General features: G+C 48.8%; 5 protein-coding genes across 5 annotated transcripts; 1 reads left to right on the top strand and 4 right to left on the bottom strand.

Annotated features, from left to right (window-relative positions):
• Positions 1-3,595: 3,595 nt before the first annotated feature.
• Positions 3,596-4,409, top strand: V2A60_002387 (uncharacterized protein; the record flags this gene model as incomplete). Its single annotated transcript, XM_083253738.1, has 2 exons — positions 3,596-3,947; positions 4,006-4,409. The coding sequence occupies 2 exons, from the start codon at positions 3,596-3,598 to the stop codon at positions 4,407-4,409; spliced, it is 756 nt and encodes a 251-aa protein (XP_083109864.1).
• A 52-nt stretch (positions 4,410-4,461) lies between these two features.
• On the bottom strand, positions 4,462-7,378 carry V2A60_002386 (uncharacterized protein; the record flags this gene model as incomplete). The annotated part of the gene is made up of 5 exons (XM_083253737.1): positions 4,462-5,012; positions 6,778-7,022; positions 7,070-7,174; positions 7,219-7,254; positions 7,302-7,378. 5 exons carry the CDS (start codon positions 7,376-7,378, stop codon positions 4,462-4,464), a joined length of 1,014 nt encoding a protein of 337 aa, XP_083109863.1.
• Positions 7,379-13,268: 5,890 nt separating this feature from the next.
• V2A60_002385 (class I SAM-dependent methyltransferase) lies at positions 13,269-14,467 on the bottom strand (the record flags this gene model as incomplete). The annotated part of the gene is made up of 4 exons (XM_083253736.1): positions 13,269-13,878; positions 13,926-14,039; positions 14,087-14,125; positions 14,175-14,467. 4 exons carry the CDS (start codon positions 14,465-14,467, stop codon positions 13,269-13,271), a joined length of 1,056 nt encoding a protein of 351 aa, XP_083109862.1.
• Positions 14,468-17,891: 3,424 nt separating this feature from the next.
• V2A60_002384 (uncharacterized protein) lies at positions 17,892-18,320 on the bottom strand (the record flags this gene model as incomplete). Its single annotated transcript, XM_083253735.1, has 1 exon — positions 17,892-18,320. One exon carries the CDS (start codon positions 18,318-18,320, stop codon positions 17,892-17,894), a length of 429 nt encoding a protein of 142 aa, XP_083109861.1.
• A 1,241-nt stretch (positions 18,321-19,561) lies between these two features.
• V2A60_002383 (uncharacterized protein) lies at positions 19,562-19,783 on the bottom strand (the record flags this gene model as incomplete). Its single annotated transcript, XM_083253734.1, has 1 exon — positions 19,562-19,783. The coding sequence occupies one exon, from the start codon at positions 19,781-19,783 to the stop codon at positions 19,562-19,564; it is 222 nt and encodes a 73-aa protein (XP_083109860.1).
• Between the last annotated feature and the right edge of the window lie 1,193 nt (positions 19,784-20,976).

The raw sequence follows: 20,976 nt of genomic DNA, 5'->3' as shown, positions 1-20,976 counted from the left end.
GGTGCCATGGACGAGAGCCGAGACGACACAACGGGAAGAACCAAGGCGGGTGCCGCGATATCGCGGCCTTGGGGGAGTCTATGGGAGCGGGAGGACGGTGATCAAAGGTGTGGTCTCATAGCCTGGCTGGCCGACATGGGGTTGGGCGACAACGTGGCTTGGGGCGCTGTCAGTGACTAGACAAGCAAAGTCTATGCTGGCGGGAGGAGAAGTAGCGTATGTAGTACAATGATTTTTGTGTGACACGGCAGGGAAGAGACCAAGCTGAATGAAGAACTGGGGACGACCGATGGGAAAGCCGACCCAGAGCACGCTGGAGAACGGTGGTAGACGCAGGCAAAGGCGCTGCCGGAGTGGGCAGACTCGGGCGAGAATTCAGTAGTAGCAAAGAATCGAGACGCTCGTAGTTAAGATTGAAAATAAAAAAGGACGAGAAAGGTAAAGCAGGCCGGCGGTATGGGGATGTGTCGGAGAGAGACCGAGCCAAATGAGCTTGCCTTTAGCGAGCTGAAGAGTAGTAACCCCACCACACTGAGGAGGGCAATAGGAACTGGTGTCGATGCGGGCCAATGGGTCGTAAATTACAAAAGCCGGCGCCAGAGGCTACGATGTGACCAGCCGTAGGGACGGATCAGGTGGCGGCTGTTGCAGAAATGCGGCGTGTTTTTGACTCGCCACAATTTTCCAGCAAGTTAATCGAGTTGTTGGTACCGAAAGGAATCGACGTGGTCATGCAGAGACGCCAACGATGCAGTTTGGGATGGAGCAGATCAAGCTTTGCGGCACAGTTGTTATAGGTAAATATTTAGCGCAATTACGACTGTTAGGACACCCTTCAGGGGTTCCAATTCGATGGGAACCATTGTGCTTACGTTTTGCCTCTTATTACGCAGGACAGGTGGAACATTGGAGGTGTCAAGCACATATACACACGTACAGATTAGAGCGGCCAAGTCTCCAGGATGGCCATCACTGCCTATTTTGGCAAAACTATAGGCGGATCAAGCTGCTGCACGCTAGTGGTGGGGGCGTGTAAAGATGACCCCTCCACGTTGCGGGAAGGTGATGTGTTCTCCACAAAATGGGTAAGGTTGTGGAGCAAACTTGCTGTGCGCCCTGCAATAGAACCATGGAGAAAGAGGATGGAGACTGAGGAGGATAGCAAGGCTACCGGAACAGGCCCCCGACTGCGGCAGGCTAGCTTGCTTTGAGTCGATTTAAGACGTACGGCGTTCAAGGATACCTCTAGATGCACACCAACACAGATTGAGACAAGAGAGAGGAGGTAGAAGATGAGCTAAGAGAAGAGGTAGGGGAGGAGCTAACAGAGGAGCTAAAAGAGGAGCTAATAGAAGAGCTAAAAGAGGAGCTAAAAGATGAGTTAAAAGGTGAGCTAAAAAAGGAGCTAAGAGAGGAGCTAAGAGACGGCGTAAGAAGGTAAGATACATGTCCTGGATATGTTGTGAACGAGAGTGCGAATGTTGATACAATGAGAAATTTGAAGTGAAGACTCGAAATTAGATTGCCACCTAAATTTTGTTTATCTCCTATAGTAATCAGACCGAATATTTTCAGTTGACTCTTTCGCTGTCTTGTACTGATGCCTTACATGTGTCAGGCCACGAAGATGAAAAGACTTCTCCACTAACCCCGCCGCGACCTTCTTGGAAGTTTCCTTCTCAAGGAGTGAGAATTATCGAGTCGTTTGGCCGATTACCTTATTCTTGCACATCACGGCGGCTATTATTTGCAGAAATGGTAGGGTATCACCGATATTCTATTAACTCATCGCTGACGGGAAACAGTCTGAGCCCGCTTTCGAGCCTACGACGCTCGATCCAAACGATAAAAAGTTTGGGAAAGACCTTCTGACGAGAAGCAACGTCGTGGTCGGCAATGGCCAACTACTGATATTCAAGAACTGTGGTTTGGATGTATATCGGGATGACGACACTCAATTAAAGAAGTACTCACCCTCCACAGGGCAGGGCATCGTGTATAAAGGCATTCAAATTGTAGTTATAGTTGGAGACAAAGGCGGTTTTCGAGAAGAAACCGTTGAAGATGCAGTTGAACATTGCTAGCTATGCTTTATTGACGGGGGCGAACAATAATTCTTTTAATCTTGTTCCCGGCAAAGATTTCATGACGAAATTCAGCTCGCCTGCATCGCGTGAACGTGTAGGGATTATAAGAGACGCATTTTGACTCAGTCCAATATTGGCAGGCGTTCCTGACCCCCTGGGCTGGCAAGCCTGTAAGATGTCCTCATGACAGTAGCGCTGAAGAACTTCAAGCTCCAAGCAAGCGATAGCTAATTTTTCATTTGGTAAAGTCGGTCGTTGCAAATTCGCTGCCCTCATTCACCGCCTTCCTTTTGGGTAATCCTCCCCACTTTCTGCACCTGCCGCTTTACAGAATTCTATAAGACCGGGCCACCACCCGCCCTCTCTGCAGCCTGACATACTCTCATTCCCCCGATTGTCCTCCCCCCCTTTCTTGACCTGCGCCCCATTAGACAGCTGCGGCAGTTCCCACTGGCCCCTGTCACTATCAGTTGAGGCCATAATTGCGGATCCCCTTTTCTGCGTTCCCGCCAACGTTGCTTCCGTCCTGAGTTACGCTTCGATTCTTCGATACTTCGACACCGATTTCTTCCAATCTCTCTTCGGTGTCGACACCTCGTCGAACCTGACGAAAAGGAATATACGAGAGCTGCCCGACTATCTGCTTTGTATCGCCGCTGAAACTGGCCACCGCGAGGAATACGGCAAAGGATGCATTGCCGCGTCAGCTCATCGAAGGCCTGAAACATAGTGACGTGTTCAGCTCTATGCCACCACCACTCGGACACTTTTCGAATGACACGTGTCCGAGCCGACCTTGGCTGACTCTCATGGCCGCGATGTACGCTCACTAATGGTCGGCCCAGCGTGGGATAGCAAAGGCCGTGGGATTGGCTCCTTGTTCGGGAAGCTTGGCCGGATTGGATACGGCCTGCATTGCCTGCGTCAGCCGACAAAAGAGCCCCCGATGAAGGTCCGCTGATCTGCGACCGCGTTGGGAGCACCTGACCATATTTCGGCGTTTTAATTTGCCATCGCAACGAAGCTGTGTCAGCTGTGGGCGGCCACTGCAGCGGGTGCGCCCAACACACCCGAGTCGAACGATATTCATCTCTCGGATGCAAGGTTTCCGGCACCTTAACTCGGGCATCTCGGCGGACGACGAGCGATGCTGAGCCGTGATTGGCAAGGCTTGGGTTTTGGGCGATGGCTTCGGAAACCTTCTCAGTCCGCGAGGCACTCGGACGTTTTCTGAAGTGGAAAAAGGGAAGGATTTCTCCGCAGTTGACTGGCCGGTGCGGCAGCAGGCTGTATGCTTCCCATATTAGCTACTACAGCACGAGATAGCGCGTGCGCTGAAGCAGTGGCTGGTTCAGACGTCATGGCTCGGTCCGTACCCAACTGAACCGTAGAACGCGAAGCTTAAAAGAGGCCAGTCTTCCCCCGTTTGTGGAGTGGACTTTTACACATTTCAGCTTTCTTTCGAACTGCATTTTTATCACCAAGTGATGCAGGCGCTGTCGAGTACGATGAGCCTCTCCGACCCCTACTCCTACTCAGAGGAGAGTCCCTTCCAGAGGTCAGGCTGCTCGCCAGAGTCACCTATCTCGCTCGCTTCCTCACCAGCCAGCTCTGCTAGCACTTGTGATACTCTGTTAGTTTACAGGGCAGAAGAGCTCGAGGGCAACTCTGGTCTGGATTTCCATACTGGAGAGGTCGCCCCGAACAGCACTTTTTCACATATTCCCGGAAACACTGCTACAATTCCACCTGTTGATAACGGAGATCGTATTCGAGCGCTCATGGCCAAATATGAGCAGGTAATGAGCGCCGACGGTGCTCAGATGCGGTGTGCGAGCTCCGACAGTCAACCGTTTGAAGGTAGCCAAAAATCTACATGCCGTGCAACCGGTATGGGCTGGCTAACCAAGCTTTGCAGGAGCCGACTTGGCGAGTCTACCGGATTCCCACAGCCACGACGACCGAAACAGCCGCGACGACCGAAACGGGGATAAACCGACCAAAAGGGACGCTCCGCAGAGAAATCACATGTCGCAGAAGACCCGATATGGTAAGAAAGTCCAATCTAGAGCCCGAAATCGCGTGCAGAACAAGAGCGCTTCAGTGAGCCGCCACCAGCCGTACGCCTTCAATCGTTTGGGAGGTGCGAGACGGGCCGCGAGTGGTGCTATCGAGTACGAAGTTCATTGGGCGCCAACTTGGCTGCCACTCGGCCACTTTGAAGGGGATGACGCTGTCCAGGAAGCAAAGGATCTGGTAGTGAACTTATTCGGCTCGGATGCGTGGCAGAAGGAAGCGCAAAGACTTGAATTGCGCCTGTGACAAACACCGAGGGTCTTTAAGTACATGAAAATATATTTGTTTTGATTGAGTGTTATTGCTTTGCAGCGTACCAATTCAGTTCGAAAAGAACCGATTTTGCCATAATAATATCTTCATCAGCATCATGAGCGTACCTATTCTCGCGGCGAGATGTGCCTATCAACTTCCCCTGTATTGCGTCAAAGCTCCGCTTGCGCTTGTTCGGTACTATTTGGCCCAGTGCACGCCGAGGCGCCTGCACAAGTAATGACCTTTCGAAATCGATAATCATGATACGATTTGTTTCAGGATTGTACAGCATGTTACTTCTCCGTACGTCCTTGTGGACAACACCTGCTTGATGTATTGCGTGAAGAGATTGCAGCGTCTTGGCCGCGAGCTTTTTCCCCACATGATGGGCAAGGTCGAAATGATCCAGCTTGTAGCCCCCCCATGACATGAACCACATGTACACAACGTACACGCGATGGTCATAGTAGTATATCTTGTTCATTGGCCGAAGGTCAATACTGCCCAGGAACACGGGCACGCTGACACCTTGTAGCGGCCTGAGACGCTCGTAGACCGCAGTCTCGTGCTGAAGATCCTTGATAAACGCCCGCACTGTTCCTTTACTCGTCAATCTACGAGAGTATTTATTACGGGTGATAGGCAACTGCATCCTGAGAACGACTCGATTCTCTTAAAAGGCCATTTCGATGCCCTCTGCGCGTCCGCGAAGTTCGAGCCGTTTATGACTCGAGCCTCTAGAAAGAGCGGCCCGCTATCCTCTGCGCGTTCGCTTGGCGTAGCTAGAAATGCGAGAAATGCGAGAATGTTGAGGAGGCTGGTGTCAGGCGTGGTATACGAAGCGGAGCGATAGGAATAAGGCACGGAGAATAGCACGAATTATTAGTTATCAGTATATTATTCGTACAGGCGGGCGCAGGAGCGAGGAAGGCGGGTGCGTGTACGGTGCACCATTGATTTGCAAAACGCAGTTTTGCTTTCTGCACTTAAATTCGTGATTCGCCCCGCCTCTGTTTTCGGTAAGTACAAACATAATCAAATACTTGCCTGCATTTTCTAATTCAGAATTGATTAAGCTATATTTCAGTATATTCCGTAATCAATAAAAAGACTAACTCATCGAGGAACAAGCGTTTAAAGATACCGTGTTTTTGGTGCCCTTTGGCGCCCTGTGGTGCCTATGTGCCACGCTCTACTTACTTGTAGCACTAATTACGTAGGTGTTACTATAGGGCACTAAAAGCATAGTATCTTTAAGAGTATTGCTACGGGCACAGCGCGATTTCTCTAGGTGTACAGCAGCACGTGACTATCCCACTTTTTGACACTAGCGTGGTACCTCGAAATTTGCCATGAGCCCTCACAAAATAGAAGTATCTTTTTAGACCCCCACTTCTCTAGTGGATACATCGTTAGTTGCTGCATCACCAAGAGCCTCCTTTTTCCTCCTCCATCAACAATACCTCCTCCTTCTGATGACCTGCCTCAAATTCCGCCGCCGCCGCCGCCGCCGCCAGCGCCTGTTGTGATAATAACAATACTCGAAGGTTTTAAAATCCGTTTTTTGAGCGAATTGGCGAGCGTTGAGAGGCTTCCAGAGGCCCGGCGCCGCCGGCGAGAGTGCTAGCGAGAGCGGCGGCGCTGGCGGCGGCGGCGGAAGAACTAGTCATTCTGGGCTGTTGTGCACATATCTCTTGATGGCTTTTAAAATGCGTTTTTTGAGCGAATTGGCGAGTGTTGAGAGGCTCGGCGGTGGCGAGAGTGGTGGTGGTAGTGGTAGCACGAAGAAAAATTTAATACAAAGTGCATTTCTTGAGGTACCTATGTTTCTATGTGATTCCCTAACAAAAAACTAGGTAGCAGTAGAGCAAGCTATTTTAAAGAGGTTTTTTCTTTCTTTCTAAATCTACTCTTTTAGGAGCCGAATGTAGCGCATTGTGGCGTATTGATAAAGCTGCCGCCGCCGCCCCTGCTACTGGACAACGCCGTCACAATCAGCTCCATCCAGAATCAGCGTTGACGTGCGCTTATTTCTTGCCATACACAATATTTCGTGTAGCAAAGTCTTTCTCATGTTTTCCAAAACAGTCTGCGTATAATTCTGCGAAATTAACTACCACATTTCTAGGCCCAGCCATAGACAAGAGGCAGGCGACCCTATTCGCAACATCCCCTTTAATTTGGTGGCCTGAGAGCTTGACTGTTCTGGAGTGGACATCGTGGAAGTTAGTAGAGGAAAATAGATCAAGTAGGTCCTGCTCCTCCATATCCATTCTCCTCCAGGCCAGAAACGCAATAGCTGCGGAGTTTGAGTGATAAGACTGCCAAGACTTATCATGAGAGTGAATTTGCACCTCACTGTGCTCAAGATATCCGCCTAGCTTGAGGCAGCGGTTGGCCTCTGCATAGATGTGTTTCCAGTTGCCTATGTATCCAGAGATATTCCGTATAATAATGAGGTCGAAATAATGCTCCTCATAATCCCAAGGCATTTCGGCGTTGCCGCGGTCGTACTTGAAATTCTCCGGACCGGGTGGCAGCTGCTCCGGAGCCAGCACGTCCAACCCGATCACGTACGCATCGGGAAAGCGCCGTGCTAGTTCCCTGTGCGATCGTTAGACATATCTTACGACAAGCATTGAGCTCTTTACATTGCCATTATGCCGGTCCCTGTTCCGACATCGAGAATTCTAGCCGGTTGCTGCATCGGTGCGCTCGTCAGCCGATTGTCATCTGCCAAGAGCATATCGGCATGACTGGTCGTCAGAAAATTCTTCAAAATCGGGTATCAAGGACTTACTATGTTCCTGCATGGACACCAATACTACTCGTTGGGCTACGAAAATCAGCATTGGAAGGTTCTAAGTAACTATAGCCACTTACCTCCATGCTGAAAGATTGTAGCGTTGAAAAAAGTAACCAGCTATGATATGATCTTGCGCGGGCTCAGAGTCTGGCATGATAGGGGTTGAACTATCCATGATAGTGATAGAATGAGAGATTTAGAGAATTAGAAAAGAGAGAGCGAACGAGGGCGTGATCTACCTTTATACTAAAGCCCTCTCTTTATAAGAAATTCAGACTGCTACTTCATGGGAAAAGGCTAGGCTCGACCGTGGCGAGGTAAGTCCCAGTTCAGCAGCAAGGTCCCTACCCTCTAACTATAGCACGCCTAAGCTTTCAAGGTATCCTGAGCGCGACATCGGCAGCCCTAGTCGGAATATGCTGCAGCCAAGTTACTGCTATATTTCTGAGTCACGCTAGCACGCTAGGGAAAAGTGAGGCGTCACATGGTACGGGTCAAGCTTTTACGATGCAAAGTCGTTATGGATATAAGGTAGCTATCATCCGTTCTAAATTCCCACGAAACTCCCTCTAACGCCAAACCGTCGTGATGAGTTGGCTGACGTCACATGAATACGGGCATCGGCGAATCGGCATTTCGTTATTCCGGCGGGGTCAGGCACAAGACCTGCAGAAAGACTCGCGCCACCAGCACAATTTAGACTACTGGCATGGATCGAACATGGCAAGCTATGATACGATTGCTTTGTCGGCTGAGCAGCGCAAGCTGGCGAGAGAAGCAAGACAAAGTCTTACTGGTAGAAGTCCATACCCTTTCTCCGAGTCTAGTGAGGAACTATACCGATCGCTCATAGCAACAGTTGTAAGTATATCATCTACGCTTAGTAGTAACCCCTACTAATAGGTAGAAAAGTTCAGAAAGCTACGAGAACGTAATCCAAACTTCAGAGACGTTCAGAAAGCTACTATATCGCTACCGAAAAACGAACCGCTCCAGAATGACAAGTGGGAAACAATGGTTGTGGTCCAGTTGCCAGATGGCGAGGCTATCAATAGAATCAAAGTTTTCGATAAGATAGGCGCTCGCGATTGTAAGGAGTTTATATGGGGACCTGAAGATGCCTGTTTTATTCCTAAGGGTTGGACACTGATAAGTAACTCTGAGGGTGTGGTTATAGATATGTGGCTATTTCTACTTAAAGATCAAGAAACTTAACAAAAATATGGTCCTTATTATCAGGCCTTAGGTAGCGGATGCAAAGTACTCGACTGTGTTACGGTTTGCGAATAGAGATGCACTGTAGTCCTCTTGATACGTACTCATATCAGCTCCCCTTGGCATCTCCGAGGTTATCAAGTCGCCGACCGTAGGAGTCTGGGGACCTCTGCAGCCTGTCATCGCGTTTTCAAACTGGCTTTCAAAAGAGCACATTGTATCCAAAGTAATTGGCTGGACCCGAGGACATCCGTAGACTGCTGAAACACCAATAGTTGGCACTGAGTCATCAAACGGGGTGTCGTGAGAGCCCATGAGACCGAAAGAGATCGGCTGGACCTGAGGCCATCCGCAGAGTGCTGAAACACCAATAGGTGGCACCGATTCATCAAACGGGGTGTCGTAAGAGCTTGTGGGATCGGAAGAAATTGGCTGGACCTGACGACATCCGTAGACTGCTGAAACACCGATAGGTGGCACCGAGACATTAAACGGGGTGTCGTAAGAGCCTATGGGATCTGAAGTAATTGGGTCATCGAATTGACTGTTGTAGTAGCCTGTGAGATCTGAAGAGATTGACGCAGACATATCTGGCGGAATTGCTGAGCGGCTGGCTGGGACACAACCAACGGCAGATGGTAAATTCAAGCGGCGCTTATCAGGTCGACCGTTCGCGTTTATGTTATCGTCATCTTCGCGCTTTCGTTTGCTTTGACACTGGAATCGATCTTTCCATGCCTGCTTACACCACGTCATAAGTCCAAGACTAATCTTTTCCATTCTTTGTAAAAGTGTCTTATCGATACCGCTAACGAGGTCGCGAATGTGCGAGATTATCATGTCCCGCCTCGCCAGAGTCAAGGGAATCCGTTTTTCCAGGCTATCCGGGTTAGCAAAGCTTTAGCCACGGGGACTTGTTACATACGTAGTTGTTAGCCATGGGCTAAATAGTAACAAAATACCAAACGATAGGTCGTCTGATAGCTTTTGATACCTTTTACCTGCAGATAAATATTCCCTCAAATCAGGAAGCTCTATACCAATAGGCGTCGCTAAAGAACTGAGTAATCCGGTTTGCTGCCCGAAGTATGAGGATTTGGTGATATCTTGTACGGCATTAAAGATGCCAATACATTGAACTCTCCGTCGGATTGAGACCGTCCAGGCGTCCCCTTTATTCTTATCTATAGCTCGAGCAATGTCCGTATGTATTACTCCCTTATCTATCATGAGATAGTCCTTGGCGGATTGTTTCTCTAGGACTTCCAACGCGGCATCTGGAATAGGAGGGAAACATTCTTCGAAGGTTTGAGGTATCCTGCTCTTGCCGTTTGCTCTGTGTAAGGATTGTGCTGCGGAGGGCGCGGGGCTGGAAGATTGTGCCGACGGCGAAAGTGGTACTGTGCTGTAGACTTGTGCAGAGGGCAAAATTCGTGTTGTGCTATAAAACTGTGATGAAGGTGAGGATGGTGTTAGGCTGGGGATCCGTGTTGATGACAAAAATGCTGTTACGCTGTAGACTTGTGCCGAAGACAAATTTTGTGTCGTGTTGTGGAGTTGCGCAGAAGGTGAAGGTGATCTAGGGCTAGGAATCTGTGTTGATGGCGAATGTGCTGTTATGATCGAGTGCTGTGCTGAAGGCGAAGATGGTGTTGTGCTGGGGATTTGTGCTGAAGACGAATTTCGTGTCGTGTTGTAGCATTGTGCTGAAGGCGAAGATGATATTGTGCTATGGACTTGTGCTGAAGACGAATTTCGTGTCGTGTTGTAGAATTGCGCTGAAGGTGAAGGTGATCTAGGGCTAGGAATCTGTGTTGATGGCGAATGTGCTGTTATGATCGAGTGCTGTGCTGAAGGCGAAGATGGTGTTGTGCTGGGGACTTGTGCTGAAGACGAAGATGATATTGTGCCATGGACTTGTGCTGAAGACGAATTTCGTGTCGTGTTGTAGAACTGTGCTGAAGGCGAAGATGGTGTTGGGCTGAGGACTTGTGCTGAGGGCGAAAGTGGTGCTGGGTTGGAGAGTTTTGCTGCGGTCGATGAAGTTGTGTGGAAGAGAGGTTCATTTGTCAATTCGCCTCGAGGTTGTTCATGAACCGTCGCACGAGGTGATAGTAGATATGGTTCCCTATTAGCTAAGGCGATTCTCGTGTCATGACTTTCTGGCTGACTCGCTGAGCACTGGCTCAAAGCGTGGGCAGGAGTCAATTGCCGACATCGTAAGTCATCGGATAACTCTCGGATGGTCGACTCTAACAGTTGTGGTTCAAGCCTGAAAAGTAGACGAACAACCTGCCGCTTGCCATTGTCGGTGAGAAGAGACCAATATGCCTCGATTTCTCCCAGCTGCTGTGTGATTTCAAAGGAGTTATCAGACGGTGGCATAGCGATGTTGTAAGACGTTGAACAAGTCTGGAGAAGGGAATGTGGGTGGCCGCTGAAGGCTATGAAATCGGACTGGACCTCACGTGGAAGTTGCACTAAGTAGTATTAGGAAATTCTTTGTCTGGACAAAAGTCAGTCTCATCCACACACCACTTCACATCTGAAAATAGTAATTGTACTAAGCAGAATCAGGAAATTCTTTGTCTGGACAAAAGTCAGTCTCAGCCACACACCACTTCGCATCCGAAAAGAGTAAGGATAAGAAGAACAGGAGGCAGAGTTACCTGACCTTCTGACGACACTATGCAAGCCGTAATCCACCTCCCTGCAGCTTGGTGGTTTACCAATTATACTCCAAGAAGTGATATTAATGGTAGGTCTAATTAGATAGGTAGGATTGATCTTTCTATTCATCTGTATAGTATCGATAATAGTTAAAGTAGGGTATCAGTATAAAAGGGCTCTCGACTTACCTTTTAAGTTCAGTACATACTCCCATCAGATTACTCTCTATGCAGCCTTCTGGTGACAAGATCAAGACACTCCTCGGACTAGGGGGGTGCGGAATCCTGTTTTACGTGGCTAGCCTCGCATTCATACGACCATGGCACAGGAGGCGCAGAAGACGCGCTTCTTGTTATAGCTATTATCTATAGCTCCCTGTTCGTTACATTTACGTCATGGATTTCTGTTGCATACCGTCGCGACCTCCCTTGCATAATTCCTTACCGGCTCTGGCAGACAGTAATCGCTTCTTGCCTTGGTGCCACTGAGGTGCGTATGCCTATGACGAGGAAGCTAGCCACTGACGTGCCATAGAACTTGGCAGTTTGGAGCTTGTCAATTGATGGATCGTCAGGATTCATAGCGATAGCTGGCATTATTATGCAGCTGATATGGATTGCCTTCGGGGTTTGGAAATGGTCTTCTCAAGCTGTATGGGCATACCACAGCGTTACCCATCTGTTGTGTAGCACTATACTACTACGGTGGCTTGTGAGCGGACCACCAGGCTATGAAAGTGTCCGTGTGATCTATGGACTCCTCGCTACGTCGTTAATGACCGGGTGCGTTGGCCTTGCTTTCGGAGTCTATGCGTTCACCAACCGGGGTATCCATTATCAATTCACTTTACAGTACATCTTGACAGTATTCGTTAACGTGGGATTCCTGATTCGCGAATCAGATCTCGGAGGGGTTAAGGATGGGGGAACGGCAGCGGAACTAGTTGAATTGCCAGAAGTGGCTATAAGGCAGGTGCCATCCAGCAGCCGTTGGTCCTACTCCTCCTGATGTTTTACTGATATAATTTAATTCTCAATGAACTCTCCTTATCCTAATTTTATGCCTCGGTCTACAGACAGTACGGCGTCCTCTTCAACATGGGCCATGGTTGCTGACAACCCTGTAGATGGGGCGGAAGACTTGACTCGAAGTCGCTTTAAGCTCCTGTGGAAGTCCACTTCTTGGAGCTCCCAGAATCGATTCAATTGCGCTCAAAATCTGCAAAATATAATGAGAGGATGATAATTATTTCCCGGCGCGATAAGAAAAGTCAACGTACGGCCAATAGAGTATTCTATATTCCTATACGATTTTAGTTAGATGGGATAAAGATGTTACCTATTTCTACCACCTAAAGCGCTCTAAATACGGATAAAAGTATCATATGAAATACAAAGTTCAAGGTAGTAAAAATAGCGAGATAGCAAGAAAGCCTATTTTGTCCTATCTATTCCTTTGAGCCACTGGGCCTCCTTTGGTATCTCGGGTCTCTTATATCTAGCCACTGCCAACGTGTCAAACAATGGAAGAACACTGCCGATCCTTTTTGGCGAAACAGGAAACCATATTTCGCCATTCTCCTCAGATTGATCAAGGTCTTTAGACTTGGTAATAACGAGAACAATGTCGAGCTTCCGTTTGACTAATGTCCATTCCTCGATAGTTGAGGTGTAGTCTTCTACCCAGATGAAGGTGACGATACCATCCACTTTTGTACTTGGAGAGACATAGCTGTGTTTGAAGCCATGACTGGTTAACTTTTCAACTAGGGCTTTGCTATAGCAGTTTTCTTTGCTGACAATATAGACGGTAGGTGAAAACGAAGAGGTTAATAGTTTGGATAACGAAGCGAAATGTTGAAGGGCCATATTGCACATATTTCTGGATGTGCCTATCGAATTTCGACTGGCAGATAGACTGAATTTATAGTTCCGCGTTCGAGCAGTACTAGTCTCTAGACAAGGAGTAGCTACGGACTACAATCACTGATTTTGATGATGGAGAGGCTGACCCGTTTTGAGACATAACTACAAATTGCTTCGTCTTAACAGCTGATCATATGGTAGAACAGAATATAGAATTAATTAGAAGAAAATACTACATGAGGTCTAGTGCCATATACAATATGTCTAAAGAAAATTAGTTATATATAGTTTAATTTAGTACTCTTTGACGTACCGTGTCGCGAATGGCTTCGTACCAATCTTTGACGCCTCCGTCGTCATTTGCGAACATAATTTGTGTATCTCAGAGTCGAGTCTCTCCATTCCAAGATCGAACTTCGGTGGAATTTCTCCTCCCGTTCGACTAATTAGAACTGGTAACACTTGGCCCTCGATATCGGAGCAAAAAGGCGTAGCAGGGAGACGGTCAGTATTCAGGGTCGCATCAACAAATCCAGCTTCTTTCAACTTCTGCCGCATATCATTACCAAGAATTTTTGCGTTCAGTCCCTGTGCGGCGCTAATTTCGCGAAATGCCTGCCAGCCTGGAGCGTCAGAACTGGCGATATCGACTTTTGTCTCGCTATGCTCGATATGGCCTGAAGCTTTGAGGATCCGAAAGATTGCCTTGTAAAATAATAGGAGGTTTTGAATTCGACCGTTTACATCGATAATAAAGATGTAGTCAAAGGATGACGGTTGGAACGTCGGAAATGGCTCGAAGATGTGCATTTGGAATGAACAATTAGTAGGGGGAGACTTGTCGAAGTTATCCACCGTATCAATGCCGATAACTTCTGCGGATTGATACTTTCTGGCTAGATAGCTATAGAGAATTAGTCAAAAAAAGTGTCTTGGTAGAGTAAAACGCACATTGCCAGCGTTCCCGTTCCAGCTCCGATCACTAGGATCTTGTCAGGTTGCTTGAAAGTATCGGACACTGGCGCCTTAAATGGGGTAGAGTTTGTCGAGAGAATGAATTGATGGCTTCCAAAATTAGATGACCAACTCCTACGAGGAAATGCAGCACTTACTAGTCGACCAATGAATCTCGCCAGAGTTCGTCTGTAACGCTTTGTGCCTGCGTTAGCTTAAGTCATAATACGAAGGAGCGAAACTTACCACCAAGGAGAGTCCTTAAATCTACTAAATTTTCTTCCATTCCACTCTGTTCTGCTGATCAAGTCGGACTGTTTCCGTAACGTAGGCTGATCTTGATCATCCGAGTTATAGTCGATGCCTAGCTCATCTTCCGGTCTCCATTCACGAAACGAGTGCTCGGAGACCTTGCTGGACTTTAAGTCGGAGCTGCGTCTCTTAGCTAAGAGAAGTCGAGCTTTGGCGTTGGAGGCGTTAGAGGCCATAATGAAGAGGAGGTGTGTCGAGGAAGCTCGTGATGATGATGTGCCGTCCATGGTGTGGTACATAAATAGTTGAAGACTGTCGTAAAGCTATTACCAATCATATACCCACTTGAGCTTTTGACTCTCACGGTGGAAATTGAACCGGTCAGGATATGCACTAGGTGTGGATTGTAGGACCAGGATCGGGACCGGTTCCAGCCTCACGAGCAGCAGCCACTGGGCCCATGCGTGTGTTAGGTTACGGGGCTTGTAACTTTCAGGACATACATCAAGAGAGTTGCGCGCAGTGTTTCCCCCGATGTGGATATGAAAACTTTTCTCTTCTAAGATGGGCCTGGTGGCCTCCCTTCTGTGGTGATAGCCGTTACTTTACATACACCTCAGCTGAGCCTGATATGTAGACGAATAATGGTCTGTCCTCAAATGCCAGGAGAGAATTAGCCAATAAATAGGCTATAAATACATATTCTCTCCATACCTCTCTTTTCTAATGTAACATCTTCCTCTTCTACCACCATGTCTTTACAAACTTTACCAAACAATATATTAGACTTTGGGTCTTCTACTTTCTTAAAAGGAGTGCAACATCTGAAATCTATCAATCTCATGAACGAGGTGATGAAAGTCTTGAATTTTCAGGATCATGGCCTATACGTCTCCATTTGCCAGCTTGGCGAGTTTCTGGCCAACCCCCCGAACTTCCGGAAACGATGTTCTATATCTGAGGAGGCCCAGGCGTCCCATCAGCCAAGCCACCTAGTCACTTGCACAATAGAAGCGCTACTAGCTCACTACTCAGCGTCTCACCTTTGTGATGCCATGATCGAAAGAGCCTGGGACACGTTGAAAACAGATTTCCATGCGGACGAGGCTTTCCTTGGGGCGAATACTTTCACAAACACAATCTGGACCCTTATTTGTATACTATTGTGAGTTAATGATTTAGATTAACATACACGATGGAACCTATCAATAACCAATATTGGACTAGCGAGCAACCAACCTTGCCGACTAGTCGGAGAGACTGGAAACTGATTTCGCGGATATACTTACACCTACCAGCCCCGAAGAAAAATGATATTGTGATATGCAATCGAGCCTCCCAGATTCGAAACATTTTTTCAATGCATTTTGCGCGTCGAAGCACACAGCGGCGATTTTTCTCGGAGAGTCTACAGAAACTTGATCTGACCGCATCTTATTATCTTGTTAATCAGTGGATGGAAGATCGACATCGCCTAGATGAACATCGAGCCGATGATATCATACAGTTATGCTCTAAGTTGATAAAAGTGTCTCAGCAGTTTAAGCATGTCCGGTTATTCACATTTCGCCGGTAAGTTGAACGCAAATGATAGGCTGATTTTATTTTGACAATAGTTCGCAGAGAGTTCCAGGTTATTGACCATGTCTTCGAGTTACTAAACAATTATCACCGTAAGGTGGAATTCTGTGTTGATTTACGTATGAACGCCATCGAATTTGCATCTGGATTTGCCACCCTACGTATGGATTCTGAGTGGCTTCGTGCCTCCGACAACCGCTTGACAGCGATGAATCCATTGAACGGGTCTGTCTAAATCTGGAATCATAGATCTGGTCCAATGAGGTCTCGTCAGCAAGCGCCGTGCCCCATACGCTGCGCCGGACATGGGACGGAGCCTCCACCCCGAAAATGCACTTAGCCCGGCCGGCCATCTCCACCATAGTCCGGTCGGCCGCAGTCATAACGCGAGAACTATTATGAGAACTAATTGCTAGTTATACCCACTTCAGACATTAGGCCTATTTTTAGAATAATTCTTTTCTCAGAAACTATGAAGAGCTTTGTAAAAGCGTTATTCTACGAGCATGTGTGAACCACCCACAATGTCTGACAATCTTTGCCTTGTCCCCGTTGAGGACAAGATTGCGGTATTAGAAAGCTCTCTTGCGTGCCTCCATGATATAGAGCGTGCGCTCAGCTCCAACCGTGGTAGCATAAACCTTCTACTATGCGAGCTTTCGGACCTTGATCGACGAACCGCAGACTTGATGGAAGACGTTAGGTCATTTGCGTTAATTTTCGAGAACGAAGTATTTACATCAAGTGCGAGAGAGAAAAGAAAACAACAGGCACTTGCGTTCGTCTCCGCCCTTGCGGCATGGCAGCGGTCCGCTGAACTGACGAAAATCATGCACAGGCCTCTCGTCCAGTCGGATATATAACTCCGAGACAGGCTGTATTTATGCCTCTGTCATCCGCTGGTGAAAGTTGCTGCTTCCATCTCTGTCAGCCAGTTGTTACGAAAAGCTGCGTAGATGTAAATGCATTTTACTGATAAATCAGGGCTTAGATCTATCCAGGGTGGCGATCAACGCAACGTCAATCACCAGGTTGTCAACCAGGTTGACGTCAATCAACCGAACCCAACTCAACAAAACCTATTTCTAGCAACCAACTCAACTTCACCACGATATTGAGTTGGTTGCATTGACGATGGATGATTAGATGTCGCCGATTTGATTTGACTAATACGTCCGTTGACGCCCTAGTGTAGGCTTTTGGACGTGCTATCGAGCCTTCTACGGATTAATGCACAGCTGTACCCGCTAAGACTGAAATGATGCATAAAAGAGGGAAAACATATCGCGCATTTGGCGATGAGCAAAAGATGCTCCTACAACCTAACAACAAAAGGCTGCAGCCACAGCACTAAGACGGTGCTACGTCGCATCCACTCACACCCACAAGCCCACCGTGAAAGGATGGCGCCGCCGGAAAGGCGGGTGGGAGGGTGACTTTAGCTGAACTACCTGGACTGGGCGTCCGTCGCCGAGGTTGGCCAACGCTCATCCTGGTGTGACTGCACTGCGGACTAGACCACGTTCTCTCTTTTCTGGGGACGCGATCCGGCGCGACACGAGCCGTGGCGACCAGGATCCCCTGGCAAAGTACCTTCGGGAGGCACTGACGCTCCGAGCTGGTACTTTGAGGTGATGCTGGCTCGATGTGCGTGCTATAGCAGGCCCCTCCAATGTTCCACTGCTTTGTGCACTGCATAAGTAGGCCGTCTGGGTGCTTCGTGCGCACAGGGCTCGCCCAGGGGATGGTGGTGGCATGATTTAGACGGGAACGGTCTCTGCTTCGCCGGGGCTTGTGCTGATCGCTTGCAAAGAGCGTAGGGTACGCTGCCACGAGCCTCTGTCGGATGACACTTTAGGCCATGTGTTGCGGCTGACCGCCCGAGACTCTCGACTCAATGGCCAAGGTTACGGGGCACCATGAGTACTAGAGTATGGTCCGTCACACTGATTTGTGAGCCGAACGGATGCACTTTTATTGATACGAAGGAGCGAATAGCGTACTAGTAAAAATTTCCCTCGAACGAGGTTGGAAGGGTCTGCCAACGCCGGCATCTGGCAGGCTCCCACAGAAGAAGGCCTTGAATCCCTGAAAAAATCCCTGTCACGTCAATAAATTCTCGAAAGGCTGCTAGAACCATCTCATTGGATCGAAAATGCGCATCACTCGAGCCCTGCCGTGCTGCAAACGCGAGGGCCTGAGAGAATCGGCTGAGAAGCGGCTGAGAGAAGGGCCGTTCTGGTTCTGAGCAGATTTACGGCTTTCAGGTGAAATCGGCTCTTTGGTGCGGTCTTTGATGTGGTCGAGGATCATGACCGGTACAAGTTTGAGTACTGTCAGTGCGTATAGATTGACACACGGATATTCGATAGCCCTGCCGAGCCCTGCCAAAACGACCATGACAAACGCATATATTGCGGCGGCGGCCGAGGAACAGAACGAAACCCCGTATAAAGCGTTGATCAAATTGGTCGTGTCGCGCGAGTGTCGGACAGTCTTGACGTAGTGCTCAGCCACCACGTAGCCGAACAGCGAATGACCAAAGATGAGCGGCACCATCGCAACTTGTGTCTGCAAGAAAACAGATCCAGCCACAATCCAGACCAGTTCCAAGAGACCAGCGGCCGTGACAAACCAGTATCGGCAACGGGTTGCCAATACATAGAGGGCCAAAATCTGTCACCGGTTAGTGACTGTTTCTTAAACGGCTGCGGTTGCTGGGGGAATACCTGTGGGATGGCGAGGCAGATCGTGACGACTACTAGACAGAACCGATACCAAAGACGAGAGCTTGGGTGAATGGCAAGTAAAATTACAAAGGGTATGGGCAAGACTGGCAGGGGTATTGCCATGACACCGCGTTTCTTTTGCCCAGCTTCAAAGGCAAGCACGATGTAGGCAAATGAAAGAGCGAAAGGGAAGGCAGAAACTGCCAATAAATCGGTGGTATCGGTGGAAGGGAGCATTTTCGAGCCGGTTTGCGCTTGTACGTGCTGGGGAGAGGGAAACGGACGGTTGGACTGGGGTACTTATATTTGTCTGTCCCCGTTTAACAAGGGGTGGACGAACGAGGGGCGCTGCACGCGTACAGTGCTCGCTGGTGCAAGTGAAGTCTGATGAACTGCTGCGGAACGGTCTCTGCGTCGCCGGGGCGATTGGCTGTGACAACGGAAGGCCAAGAGCTGACACACCACCGAAGGCCTGCGCCTTGCACTGCAGGTGGGAAGGCAGCCACGTCAGGTTCGCTTGCAAATGTGATGAAGATCAGCCAATGGTTCATGTGCATTAGCGCCGGGGCCTAGACCATGACCAATGCTGTTCATGCAAATGATTACATCGAAAACTTATACCAAGGCCAATGGATAATTGGGTATATTGCGGACCTTGGACACTGAATGGCCGGGGATACAGCCCGGCTCTCTGCGTACAACCGGATCACTTTTGCCTAGGCCGCAAGAGCGGGCGTTTCCAAGAGCAGAAAAAGCGCGGTGCGTGAAGTGTGCATCACGTCATCTACGCAAACACCTTTGGTGCTGGACACGAGCTAATCCCGAGATGCACGCAAACCTATAGCATTGGTACGCCCTAGTTGCGGCCGACCTAGCCAGCCTCTTTGATAGCCTCAGTGTCTATTCGGCCTACTGCAACTATGCACGGTACCTGCGGCTAGTGTGAGAATGAAAAACTGATTGGTAGTCTGCCTCCTCCAGGCATGCCATGACCAATCTATTTACAATGTACAAAGGCAGACGTACCCGAGGCCGGCTCTTGTACTGAACGTAAAACTACAGTCACTTTCTTCACCAGCCTCTGGAGTGGTAGCCATCGAAGGCATTCTTGATAAAATACTGGATCCAGCTGACGCTATCTTCCAAGCAAGGCTTCTTAGGATATTGCCTGGAATTGGCCACGTTGTGAGAGATATGGCGACGCTTGAGGACAGAGTTTGCAGTCGACGTTTTTTGCTGGCGCTCCCAGAGAAGATGGCGGCACAGAGACTTGGTGAGCTCCGTAGCGAGCATGTTGCAGATTGGGAAAGAAAGCTCTGCCTAAGAAAAGACTGTCCAACTTCGGTCTATACATTAAGCTTGCTTAAGATTCTGCTGTCTTCGCGATCGGACATGAGTTCTAGAATTCAAAAGTATTGTGGTGAAGCTTGTCACTTGTGGCAGCACGAGTTTTCGGGCATTCTGGAAAGGTGAGACAGCCACAGCAAGGTAATCTTGGCAACTGGGGTGTAACGGATTTGCTGTGCGTGTAGTATGATGGGCATTCGCCATCTCTTAACTGGCGATACGGCTGGTATAGCGGGTACACTGGCAAGCCGGGCAAACCCGACTGCAACTTAGCAGTGCGCCACAGTTTCCGCTCGGGTACTCGTGGACTGATTCCGCAGCCTCCTGGATATGGGTTGCGTTATCACTTGTAAATCTACATGGTTCAATCACCATCCGCTCAGCAGCGGCATGTGAGTGGATAGTCAGCATCCCATTTGCAGAGTTGGGCGTTGTGCCGCTTACCGGATCAGATGTCATGGCGAATAGTGTGATCTCAACGGAAGAGACGCCATGGGTGAAGGTGCAGGAGAGCACCTGTACAGGCCTTTCTGCTTTTTTGAGAGGGCAACCTTTTGCGTGGCCGCCGTCGGCCCACTATTTAGCTTCTTCTTCGACTGCGCCCTCGGCTGAGTAAGTAATAATTCCTCTTATTGAGACTATGACAAGGGGCCTTGCAGATGAGACACCCGAGGTATGGCTTCATCATTTTCGCTTGCGAGCCAGCTACTCTGCGCATTGGTGTGAATTAGCATTTCAACGGCTAATGGAAAATATTTCACCATTTTACAAACTGGTGCCTCAGGCTCAGTGCTTACCTGGCTGGGCACGTGCATACCATCACGTGCTAAAACGACCCCTCTTGCTGCCTTGCGAAATTACCACCTTAGTTCCTAGCTTCGGGCAGCAGTACAAATGTAGCGCACACGACATGATCATGTTCATTCTCCGCAAAATCATCGACGAGAGCGAGTGGCGAGTTCAAGTTTGAGATTCATCTCACTGCCTGCACGATGGTGTGTATCTCGGTCAGCCTAGAAAGAGTACTGTCTGCTCGCAGTTTAGCATCTTCCTAAGCCATGTTCCGTATTTCGGTCCGCGATAATCGTCTGCGGGGAAGCATCTTGGCGAGGATATCTCTTCTTTCGCGTCTTCTAACG

This window comes from Cordyceps javanica, chromosome 1 (genome assembly GCF_051103115.1).
Source record: "Cordyceps javanica chromosome 1, complete sequence".
NCBI lineage: Eukaryota > Fungi > Ascomycota > Sordariomycetes > Hypocreales > Cordycipitaceae > Cordyceps > Cordyceps javanica.
The sequence above is the reverse complement of the archived record's forward strand: the minus strand, read 5'-3'. Positions and strand labels throughout refer to the sequence as shown.